This window comes from Bombus vosnesenskii, unplaced genomic scaffold (genome assembly GCF_011952255.1).
Source record: "Bombus vosnesenskii isolate JDL3184/JDL3185 unplaced genomic scaffold, Bvos_JDL3184-5_v1.1 scf7180000013285, whole genome shotgun sequence".
NCBI lineage: Eukaryota > Metazoa > Arthropoda > Insecta > Hymenoptera > Apidae > Bombus > Bombus vosnesenskii.
Genome location: NW_022882938.1, coordinates 4428422 through 4440825, shown reverse-complemented (window position 1 = coordinate 4440825; position 12404 = coordinate 4428422). Strand labels below are relative to the sequence as shown.

Below are 12404 nucleotides of genomic sequence, written 5' to 3'. Positions count from 1 at the left end.
ATATATAAATATGTGCCGAATAGATTTATTAGGCTGCTCATTTCTTCGAAACGACATCTCATATAATTTATACTCTTGTGTGATTTCAATAAGAAATCAGTTTTATGTACTACGATCTTTTTCCATATACGTTTCACTGAAAAATTGCCTTTATCTCAATTTTTACTATATACTTAATTTATCTTCGCTAGGCCTGGCACCTGGATCAATTTATCTCCCAATTTCACTCGTTTTTACGACACAATTAACGAAATCGAAAGTTGCACACAGACAAAGCTAGATAGGCTTGTAAATTTTTCGTGAGTCACTGAATTCAGTAGTTTCGTTCACGAAATACCGTTCTTGGTCTCGAAATTACAAGATTCTAATAACAATTTGCCTGTGCTACAATTTCTGGAGTTCTCTTGCACAATTTTTAATGTCGGAATATTATCAACGAAATTGTACAAGGCACAAGTAATATCATCAATACTAATAAATCCTCTATAACAGTATCAACTTCGCTAATAAACTGAATGCAATACTACAAACGATCTTTGATTTCTGAGAAATATTAGAAATTACAAATCACTACAATTATCCTATTCGACATGAGATCGTAAATACATAGAAGAGAAATACGCGATTTACTTTACGATCTACAATTCACCGCTACCATTACTTGGTAAATTATTCCGCAAGAAGATCGTAGCGCCATAAAATACAACAATACAGCACTACTACTTTATCAGAATCACGAGCAACGAAATGTAAAGCGTATTGCACGTAGAGTGCAATATTGTACGCGCGATGCGCCATGGGATTTCGTTATCGAGCGTGAGAGTGCAGAAACGATCATCCCGATAAATGTAAATGCACCTCATCGTTCGAGAACAGTCTGCTGACCTTGAATGGAATGGGATCTAACGATCGTATTGATAAAGAGAATCGTCGCCCGAGATAATATCGGCTCTTATTGTTCTCTCTTGCTTTTCATCTCTTTGACTTCTTTCGTGAAAGAAACTCCCTTTCTTCGATCGTCTATACGCATGATCGGACATCGTATAGCACAAAGAGCTTCAAGTATCAGCATGTGTACGTCAGGATTAATAATCAGGCTCGTCTATATATAAAGATCGTTCGATATCAATCGAAAGACCGCCGTAAGTAGTTTGTATCGGTATAATGATCCAATTAACGTCGAAAGCGGTGGATGGTCGTTTTTGTCGTCGGCCGCGATTTGTTCGCCCGCGACAAGCTATTTATTGTGATTTATTCGCGTGAAGTAATCGGACGTTGAAAGGAAGGAAATCGCGTCCTTGCGGATCAAAGGTTGCTCGAACGGACAAACAATCGCCGCCGTGAAAAAGGTTGGGAAAAAATTGGAAACTTTCTGACCGATGCCTTTCGTTTCGCATTCGACGCAGTGTCGACCCTTGGATCGATTCTTTTCGGTTGGTTTGAATGTAATTAGATTTATATTTAATGAACACGTGGTCCATTCTTTAGTCGTAAATTGCCTTTTTTCTATTAGAAAGCATCGGTGTAAATTTATCATCAGTAGAGTGTGGACTTTTATGTAAATTCATATTCTTATGAAAACCATTAAACATGAGTAATTAAAATAAGATTTAAAAGATATTAATATACAGGCTCTGTATATGTATAACTTCTAAATCATATTATACTCATAGTCGACTGTAAGAAATAAATGAGCCTAATTTAATTCATACGTGGTGTCATTAAACACAAACAGTTTCTTGTGACGAATGCTTAAACGATTCCTAGAAAGAAAGAGTACTGTTAAGTGTTAAGCTTAATCGTTTCTATCCGTTAGAAAACTAATATTATGGTTTCGTGTTGAAGTACATCATCGTTTGCAAATATTATATATGTTAATAAGATAGATACGAGTTAGTAACTCTTGCTTTTTATTAGTACGTCTCGACCTCATTCGTTAAACAGCAAAAACGATTCTCTATGAGAGAAATCGTTTACTCGATCGTGATTGAAAAGGAAATTTATAAATATAACCGAGTATACATAATATAATAAGAACGCTAGATCATTGATGTTCAATTGTATCAGCCTTTAAGGCGCTCGCGTTACTATGTCAATGCCTTTTTAACGCTGTATCTAAACGTAGTACTACTCATTGACCGTGTACCCGCGGCATGAATATTAAACCTGCACCATCAGCCTTGGTTCGACCTAATCGATCCAAGTCTAACGTCGAACGCCTCCTCGAAATAATGACCAGAAGCTTCTGACGTTGAATGGAACTTCCAGTCGTACGTGACTCGGCGAATTATTATTGAATTGCTGCTATTAAACTCAAAAGGAAAGAAAACATTTCAAAAAGTGTTATATGGCTTTACATCGGATTTTATATAAAGTACTTGGATTACAAATGTATTATTTCCCAATATACATGAGATTTCAAGTGACAATTCTAAAGAACTTAAATTTTGAAATTACGCGTTTTAAGAAAACGATATGTGAAAAAGCTACGATGCTTTGTTATTTTCTGTAATAAATGTCTGAACACTGTATATATTTTCTTTCATTTTTCTTAGGTCAAATACGATTTTAGAGACAAATCTGTATACTTTATCGACTCGATTTATATCGTCCTTTTATCCAATTATCAATTTAAGTATCACAAATGAGCTACTAATGGTACAAGTCACATCCATTTTTCGTGCAGAAAAATATTATAAATCGTCGAAGAAGTTTCATTGGCGAATGACGATCATTTGCCAGATACCGACAGGAAAATGTGATCTCTGATCCGTAAAGGGTTCGATGTCACGACGTGATTTTTGACACGTTATTCGGCGCAATGAGTAAAGAGAAAACTATTCGATTGCGCAACAATTCGTAAGCGGGTAGCAACGTCAATTCTTGATTACCAAGGATTTTGGCGAAGACACCAAATAAATCGGTTCCACGCGCTTCAACCTTCGATCCACTGGGCCATTGAACGAATCTACGATGAAAGTTTGATCCGTTGCGTGACTTTGTCTAAAGTTACGAAGCTCTCCGAGAAACTAGCCTTCGGCCCTGTAATGATGACGAGTTATGTGACGCATCATGGGTCAGCCAGTTACGTGTTATAAATGAAACCGAATTTCCAGATAAATGATTTTCTCCTGGAAGGTTCTTTCAACGAAAAATTTTAAACTTTGTATCAGTGGAATAGCTCGATTGTAAGATAAACACTTATGGTTGGTTTGTACATCTATCGGATAAATCGGTTTTGATAAACATACAATGAAGCGACAAATAATTTTTGTGTGTGGACAAAAAATTAATTCGCTTCGACTTGAAACCTGGCAGCTAAAAATGATTATGATTAGATTACTCGATATCAATAATAGAAACAAAGGGTAAAAATTGTAGCAAGTCAACTTCGTAATGAGATTAGTTTGGGAGAGATTATTGATGTCTGTTGGAATTTAACTGTTCGAGTAGAAAGCGCGTTGTATTGCTCAAGGAGCAAAGTTATCTGCGTAGACAGTCAACAGACCAGAGAAAGTTGCTTATTCAATGAAATGTTCGCCAATGGATACCTTATACATGTTGTAACGCGTGTTCGATCTGTCACGGCGAAAACCGCAAGCCTGATTACTATATGGACACAGGAAACAAATTCCTCTTGAAACTCACGCAGCATGCAGTATCGTTAAACACGTTTCATTGTACTCTTTCTCTCTCACAACGTTCAAAAGAAGGAAACGCGAATACTTGTTAATTTTCCTCTGTGGAATTCTTTTGGTACGGTGGCCATTTACAAGAATTCGAAAGTAAATTCACACCTTGTATAATGAGTTGAGAACGAAATATGCAGTAGAAATGCATTATTGGAACGAAATTTCAATTAGTACTCAATTACCCTTGCAATTCTATGTTGAACTGAATTCGATTTTGTCCAACTTTAATAAAACACATTCTGTTATCTTCTACATTAATTTGGTAGAAATATGTCTACGGTTACGAAAATATAAAAGTACATTCACATTATAAATAGCTTCTGAAAGTGGCATGTGGATTATAACGTGTGAATTAAAAATTATAGATAAAGGGAAAATTAGTGAATTATTATTTAAGCTGTTTGTTCGACGATACATTCAGATACAAATACGATTCTGCTATATCGTAATTTTAATCGAATATTTCTTTTTTATATCGTACAAATCTCATCTGTAGAATGTAATTGACAGTTTCGAAAAAGGATCGATCCGACTGATTTGTATTTTCAATTTAATATCATAGAGTAGGTGAATCGTGTGCAAAGGGAAACAAAGCGCAGCCGCCTAACGTTCTCATATCGTGTCATTTAGTTAGCGTAATCCATCCTTTTGTTCTTTCAAATTCAAGGCTACGTTACAGAACCGCGGCAAACTCTGACACACCGTTGCCCCTTAATTGTTTTCGCCACAGAAGGAATTCATTGTTTCAGCGATACGTCCGTTCGTCCTCGTGAACATCGTTTCCCGTGCTGATTGACGAATCAGATTAAATCCGTCCGGGTTTCGCTGCTTATTTCCATCCAGTTTTTACGCCACAATGCTGCAATCTCTCTTGCGGGTTTCAATTCAATTTCAATTTGTTATTTCCAGAGGTTCGATCATTTAAATTCAGAATAACATATAGAAATTGAAATTGCGGAAATTGAATTTCGAAGGCTTGATTTCAGATATTTAAATTCAGAAGTAACTGGAGGACTGAAATTTCAAATATTTGCATCGAAAACGTCAAGTTTACAAATTGAAATAAAAAGATTCAAGTCCAAGAACATTACTTCAAATAATTAAATCTACATGTTAAAATTCACAGATATGAATTGAAGCTTTCGGATTCAAGAATATAGTTTCCAAGTTCTAAATTACAAATTTGTTATACCAACGTTCGTTTTCCGAGCAATCTTCCTCTAACATTGGCAGCTAATCAAGCGTTTAACAAATTTTCCCAATCACCTAAAATCAAGGGTACTTGGAATGCTTGCAACGTCAATTAATTTCCCCTGCCGAAGAAATTACATTTTTCCTCGATTCATTAGAAAAACCTACATCGAATCGCAGATCAAGCGTGCTTTCCTTCGACTGCCAGCGTGCACGCTATCTGATCCGATCGCGCGCATTCCCCGATACCCTAACGCTTCAATTACCCTCGCCATGAACTCCCATTAAACGTTCCGAGGCACCGTTGAACCGTTCACTGACATCTGCGTTGCGCAACATCAGAACAATCTCTATATTAAACCCGTGGCCGTGTAACATGCAACCTGGCGGTATCCGCGGATGATACAAGTTCAGAAAAACGCGAAGAACAAACGATCGTGCCGCGAGAGCGGCGGGGATAATGGGCACGAGGGAGCGTCGATTGAAAATTGCAGGATCTCCTCCCACCTCGGTTGCAAATTGTCGGCGACGTTCCATCGTAAACGATAACCGTACATAATGACGCGTGCGTACACGGGTACGAACACGCGGCCACAGGTGGAGAAGAAGACGATGATTTCGCAAGTGTACATACAAAGTGAAGATGACTTCGATGCGAACGACGACTGGAAATCACGGAAACGATGCCTCTAATGACGCAGTGTGAGACGATTAAATGAGCGGAGAGCAGTGTGATTATACAGGCTGTCTCACCAATATTGTCCACTTGAAATCTCTCGTTGCTTCAAATATGAAATAAAAATGTTACTTATATATATCGTAGAGTTAAAAAGAAGTAGTCGACATGGCCAAGGGGTTGGCAATTATAGTTGTATAAATCAACCTACCGATGGTTTACGTGAAACCGATGGTTTGCGTTCTACGTTTGTTATTATAAAAATTAATTATATAAGTTATTACTTAACTTATTATGAAAGCAAGCGTGTTATTTTTGCAAGTGGAAATACGTGATTAAATTCGAATTGCCAGTCTTGACCTGCATCACTGTGATACTCAGTTATTATGATAAAATTGATCTTTAGATTTCCTCTATAGCTCCACGCACGTAGCAAATCATTGCCACCATACTAGGATGTCTTTGCAACCTTGAAACTTTCATACTTACGATTAGACTATAGATTTTTATGCTGTTTTATATTCTTACGAACATACCTAGCGAAATAGAATCTACATAAAAATTTGTTTCATCTATTAAACATTATATTAAGCAAGTTCCTTTGGATATTTTATATAATTTTGCATCCTTAAATTCCCCAAAAATGCATAAACATCCACTTATAATAGTATACGATACTTTCATTTGTCGTTTCTAACAGCGAAGATATTTCAAATAAACAGAGTTGCTGGAACGTCCTGTATAGCATCGAGAGGAAATCGGTATTATACTCTGGAGTCTAGATAATTGGAATGGGTTAATGAGTCTGAGAGGATGTTGCGTTAGCAGAGTTATTATAATAAGGAATCTGGTTAAATAGGCGGTAATCTCTTGAGCAGTTGTTACAGTTAGCGCGAATTGAATTGATTAAGTTTTTCTGACGCTTTCATGTGCTGTTTCTCTCTGTTGATCACTTGATGGGTCTAAAGATTTGTAGCGTCTAGGTGAGCTCTTTTCAGATACGTTCTTGTGTAATGATTGCTTCAAATTGTGTATGGAGAAGAGATACATAATTGTTAAGCTGGCATGAATAAATTTTGTGTAATGGATATAAAGATTAGTAATGATAATGTGAACTTTTTTCAGATGAATTCTTGTGTAACGATTGTTTAATTAGATTATTTAAAATAAGACTTGGTTAAATTGTATGTAATGTAGCATCTTCTTATGCAACAGTTGCTTGAATATCTACGGGAAGATTATGAAAATGAAATGATCATAAGCTTATTGACATAAATATATTTCGAAGGAATAGAATTTTGGAGGCTGCTTAGAGCTACATCGACGAGGTGTGAGACGTGAATTTGCTCACGTACATCCCTTAGTCTTCCAAGGTTGCTTTACTTTCGATTCGTCAGTCTTCTAAAGGACAAGTTTTAAATTCACGATCCGTGACTCTTTTGAAACGCTTCCATTTTTGTCACAATTTACGTATCTCCTTTATAAGAAACGGATGTAGCATTCCTTCTGCTCCTTTTCTTCGAGTAATAGACTGATTAAGTTAATCTTATCATCGTGAGTGGACGTTTAGGACGGAAACTGTACGTTCGCTTGTTAATTTCTCCATAAAACGATCCGCTCTATGGCAACAAGTCTTTTCTTCCAAATCGTAAAACCCGTTCAGTTGCTACCTGCGATAAGGTTGTGGTTGTTATTAAATGCAGAATAATATCAACTTCCTAAAGGAATTGCGAATTCAGAAAAACCTACTGAAATCACTCTTACGTAATTCTCAAGATTCAAGTTTAAAAACTATACTTTGAAAAAGTTTTTTAACATAAAAATTCCTCAGATTTAAGAATTTTTACAGATTTAAGAATATTTATCGTTACACTACGATTGAAGACGCCAAAAATACTATAAATCATTCTAAAGTCCCAATCAGAATACCATTCCTTTTAGGAACACCTAATGATATATAGTAACTGATAAATTATTGTAATCATAGTTTATAGAAAGGTCTGAGTACAAAACGAATTTCATTTTTCAATATAAGAAGCTCTTAGAAATATAAGGCCTTTTTATAAACAAATACGTCATATATATTTTGCAAACTAATAGTATTAGTAAACTGACAAGTTAAAAGTTCGAAACTATCAACTTCTCTCTTACGATTTCATAATTTTTCATTAAATAGAACAATCGGATAATTGTTTCTAAACTGTCATTTGTTTTATTATCAAACTTGTTAATATTACCCAAAGATATTTATTAATATCGAATTTGCAAAATTTCTCGAATTGGTTCAATCGTGCGAGAAATTTTTTATCTTTCACAGTTGTATATTTCTTTAAAACATTGAAAAAACGTTTTGAAAATCCTGAGAGATATAATAAATATGACATGTATGACACATAATTCCTGTAAAATATAATAAATAGACACACAGTGACACATATGACATTCTTACATATTTCGAAAGTATCCTCAAATTTAAAAAATGTACACACGTGCCAATATTCCTCCGAAAATGTGAAGTCTCTTATCAGCTGCATAAAAGCTGACGAGCGAATCGTGACGAAGAGAACAGTTGCAAAATACGAATCCCCCCCTCCCCCCTCTCTTTCGTCTGTCCACCTCGATCCAAATTTTCGTGTCACAGTCTGGTTAATGCCGGCTGAGAGATCGAGGATAATCTCCGGCGACACGAGCCTCTTCCCTCGGTTATGCTCTCTGCCGTTCCATCGTAATGATATTCCACTTTGTTAACGCGCAAACTCGGTAGCCATGATCCGTTTCCACGCACCGGTGCTCTCAGCTACGCTCAGCGTCGCCGCGGTCGTCGGCGTCGTCACGCTGGAAATCCAAGAACACGTCTAACGCGAGGATGACGCCGATGATGATAATGATGATTCCACGACGCGTAATCCACGTGTCGTTCGTGATCTTTCTCTTGATTTTCTTTTTTCTTTCGAATACTTGTAATTGCGACACGAGATACGCACGATGGATCATCTAGGATTTTGGAACTTCGTGGATTTAATTGTTCCTGATGCTGGCCACCCGAGGACGTCCCACATCGATGGATCGTTGCCTCCAGAGAAGCGATTCTCACGAGTGTGATTATGGAGATGATTAAATAGGGAGGAATGTCGATGGAATGAAGTTTTACCGATGGACTGCTGCTGATTCTGTTATTTCTTGATATTTATTTTTAGAGTTTGGAGGTTTTGCGACGAATGGGAATTATAATTGGGAACTTGAGTCGTCAAAGTAGTCTTAGTGTAAGATAAATGATAACATGTATCTTGGAAAACCTTTTTTGTTGGTTGTTTTATTACTTGTTTCTCTCTCTCTCTCTCTTTTCTTTTGTAGCAAAGGTTTTGGAAGAAAGTTTAGTATTTTTATAAGAAACGATATTGAGCTGTGATAGCTTGAAAATCTTAAGAATATTATTTTTTCTATTTCGTTACGGGTTACTTCTGTGTTAGAAATTCTATTATGTAACACTTGTTCGAATGCGGCGGCTTGATCCTTAAGAATGTTCCTTTCTTATGTCTGTTTTTGAACGGGGCAAAGCATTCCTTATGGACGGATTAATTCAGCTCATTACTCTGGATGTAAAAGTACGAACCGTGCGATTTCATATTCAGATTTCATTCATAGCAGTTTCCTTTCGTAATGATACTTCTCGTGAGCGACTTCCACTAACCCCATTTTCCATCGACTCTATTAAGTGGTCTTAAGACAATATGAAAGTAATCAGGCTGCTGATCAACCAAGAATCCGTTTTCATTACAGCCGATTAATTCCAGTTCCTTGCTGTACGTAAACCGACACGTAAACCTTCGTTCAAAGGTAAAAGATACGAATTTGAAGCACACGGTAATAAAACAAATCATAAAGACAAACTTTACATTAAAATATATTGTAGAACTGTTTTTTTTTTTCTCTCTTTTCGTTCAAATAACTCCCGATTCTTTTTAACGTCGACAGTTTGTGTGCCAAATCACCATATTATTATGTAGTAAATTATTATACGCAAACACCGTAATCGATATTATGGCGAGTCGGGCAAAAAGAAGCGTGATTAAAAAGTAATTCGCGAAATGCGTAAATTTTATTATCGTACTATGGGATCTTTCTCCCTTCTTTTCTCCCCTTATACGGTATATTTCGTTCGTTGGATTCTAAATTGCCCAAGGTCCGTCACGAAGGCTGCACCGTTGGGTTTCCGAAATCCAAGGCCACGGTGGAGAAGTGGATCACGATGATACGCAATGAAATCGCAGTCGCGAGAAGGACTGAGAGGGTAGCCGTGCGGAACCATGATCGATCCCTTCATCGATCAAATGAATCGCGCTATTGTTACGATAGACTCGATGAACGTCGTTTGTGCACGTCGAGGAGATCGTTTACTTTGAGGTTAAACGAAGAACCTCGATTTTTTTATTGGATTTATCGATTGGAAAGGAAAGAGCTAGTCATTGATTGTATTGGTATACGTGAGCTGTGTTGCTAAAGATTTTCATGCTCAATTAGACCTCATCTGATAGGAATAAGATTGATTATTATTTTAATCTCTATAATAGACTTTTCTCGTGATAGATTGTAAGATAGAAACAAAGAAAGAGTTTTTAGGGCAATTAATAATAAATTGTGTTTTAATAATAATTAAATAATAAAAGTATAATTTGTGAAAGGAATAGTTGAAAATGTCAAACGAATAAGATATATACATATATAAATTTTTATAGTTGAAATATTTATTAATAATATATCAAAGGAAAGTTCATTATATACAATGTTTATAATTATATATAACGTAAAATTATACATTGGCGAGAAGAAATCTCAGCCATCTTGCGCTTTTTAAACAGCATTGTATACCTTTCTTTTCGTATTCTTAAACGACGTAAGAAAAACCAAAGCAAAAACATAGAACCAGATAATTTAAGAACATAAAAAGAAAAGTACATAATGCCACTTAAGAAATGCATGATCACCTCATTTCCTTTGTAGCAGAAAGGTACTTTCAGAATCTTTTTACACCGATAAATTCATAATTTAACATCAATAAACTCTGCCTCCTTGAAATCTTTTTTTCTTTCTTCTTTTTTTTTTTATTTGTGAAACTATCATAACTAGTTCGAATAAATCTGCCAACTCATGGCGACCGATTCGCGCCACATTCCGTATGAATGAAATAACATTTATTATCGTCTAATTCCAGATCAAAGTACCTCTGAAAGTGAACTTCTCGGCCAGGCCCAAGGACGTTGCCGTCACGATGACGAAGAAGCGGCTGACCTGTGGCATCAAGGGTCAGCCGCCGATCATCGACGGTGATTTTCCACACGAAGTCAAAGTGGAAGAATCCACTTGGGTGATCGAGGATGGAAAATTGCTGTTGATCAACCTGGAGAAGGTAAGTGATGCGAATAAACATGCCAATTTCATTCGTTCCTCGGTCCCCTGGACACGCGACCTTGTCCAAACGAGGATTTCGACGATGCTATCGCGCTAGCGGGAATTCTGTCCGATGGTATCGAATACGCAAAGAATTCGTTTGACTTGACGTGGCCCTGAATGATCAAGCCAGTGTATAAAAAATTTTGGCGAAGGTTAAATCGTGACCATTTAACAAGCAACTGTTTGCTTGATCTTTAATTGACAGGATTCGGTGGCGTTTGTTGATATTTCGATAATTGGTTAATCATGATAGATATCTCATTGATGATTTTGTGTTTATCGAGTTAATGAAGAGTGAGGTAGGACTTTTTGGATTATTTCTCTGTTTGCACAAGTTAACTTTCAATTTTTATCAGAAACAAATTTAAGTAAATGACACGGTGTGTTTCGATACTTTTATTATCGAACTAACTTAAAATGGTTGTTCTTCGAAAATATTCTAACTTTCAACTTTTATACATAAATCCAATACATTCAGAGATTCTTTAAACACTGATTCTGTTTAACAAACAGTTGGTTGAAAGCAGGAATCACCTATTCTTTCCGCAGGTGAACAAAATGCAATGGTGGGCGCACGTGGTGACCTGTGACCCAGAGATCAGCACGAAGAAAGTGAATCCTGAGCCTAGTAAACTCTCCGATCTCGACGGTGAAACCAGAGGTCTGGTGGAGAAGATGATGTACGACCAGAGACAGAAGGAACTGGGCCTGCCAACGTCCGACGAACAGAAGAAGCAAGATGTGATCAAAAAGTACGAAACAATCACAAACTCGCTATAAATCAACTTAACGTTAAAGATCTAAATGTTGTAAATTTTTGTTTTTCAGGTTCATGGAACAGCATCCTGAGATGGACTTCTCTAAGTGCAAATTCAACTAAAACGATTCGACCGATTGTAAATAACCGAATGTTCAAGGTTTTACAAAACTGATTATGCAGAAGATACGAGAAAAATATGATATAAAAACAAAAGGAAAATATTATCGGTATATGCCCTTGCGAATCCAGTGAAACTCTTTATGGTACTTTGTTAATCGTCACGACATAGTCTGTACTAATTAGTTTGCGTATCACGCGTCCCGGGCATGTTACCAAGCTCAAGAGATGGCACCACGATCCAGTCAAAGACTGGATCCGTGGTCATGGTAAAGAATTTTCTAGATTTCTAATAACTTTCGCTTGACAATTCCATTTTCTTTTCCTTCGATTATCTTCGAAGCGTTCGGTTTAGATTAGTACTCTAAAACGAGTACAATATCGGTCAGCACAAATGTATATTGTATGATTTTTTTCACGTTACATTTCGTATAATTTGAATAAAGAATGTGAGGAAGAAAGAGATCGTCGGCTGTGTTTCGTGTTCGATTCTCCATGAAGATTCACCCTTGTTTTG

At 36.5% G+C, this 12404-nt stretch overlaps 1 protein-coding gene across 1 annotated transcript in view; it reads left to right on the top strand.

The window, feature by feature from the left end:
• Positions 1 to 12352, top strand: part of LOC117232109 (nuclear migration protein nudC) — a 103050-nt gene extending 90698 nt beyond the window's left edge. The window contains exons 5-7 of the mRNA XM_033491274.1: positions 10772 to 10966; positions 11560 to 11762; positions 11839 to 12352. Of these exons, the coding sequence (XP_033347165.1) occupies positions 10772 to 10966; positions 11560 to 11762; positions 11839 to 11890 (450 nt within the window). The 3' untranslated portion in view covers positions 11891 to 12352. The remainder of the gene's footprint in view (positions 1 to 10771; positions 10967 to 11559; positions 11763 to 11838) is intronic.
• Positions 12353 to 12404: the final 52 nt, after the last annotated feature.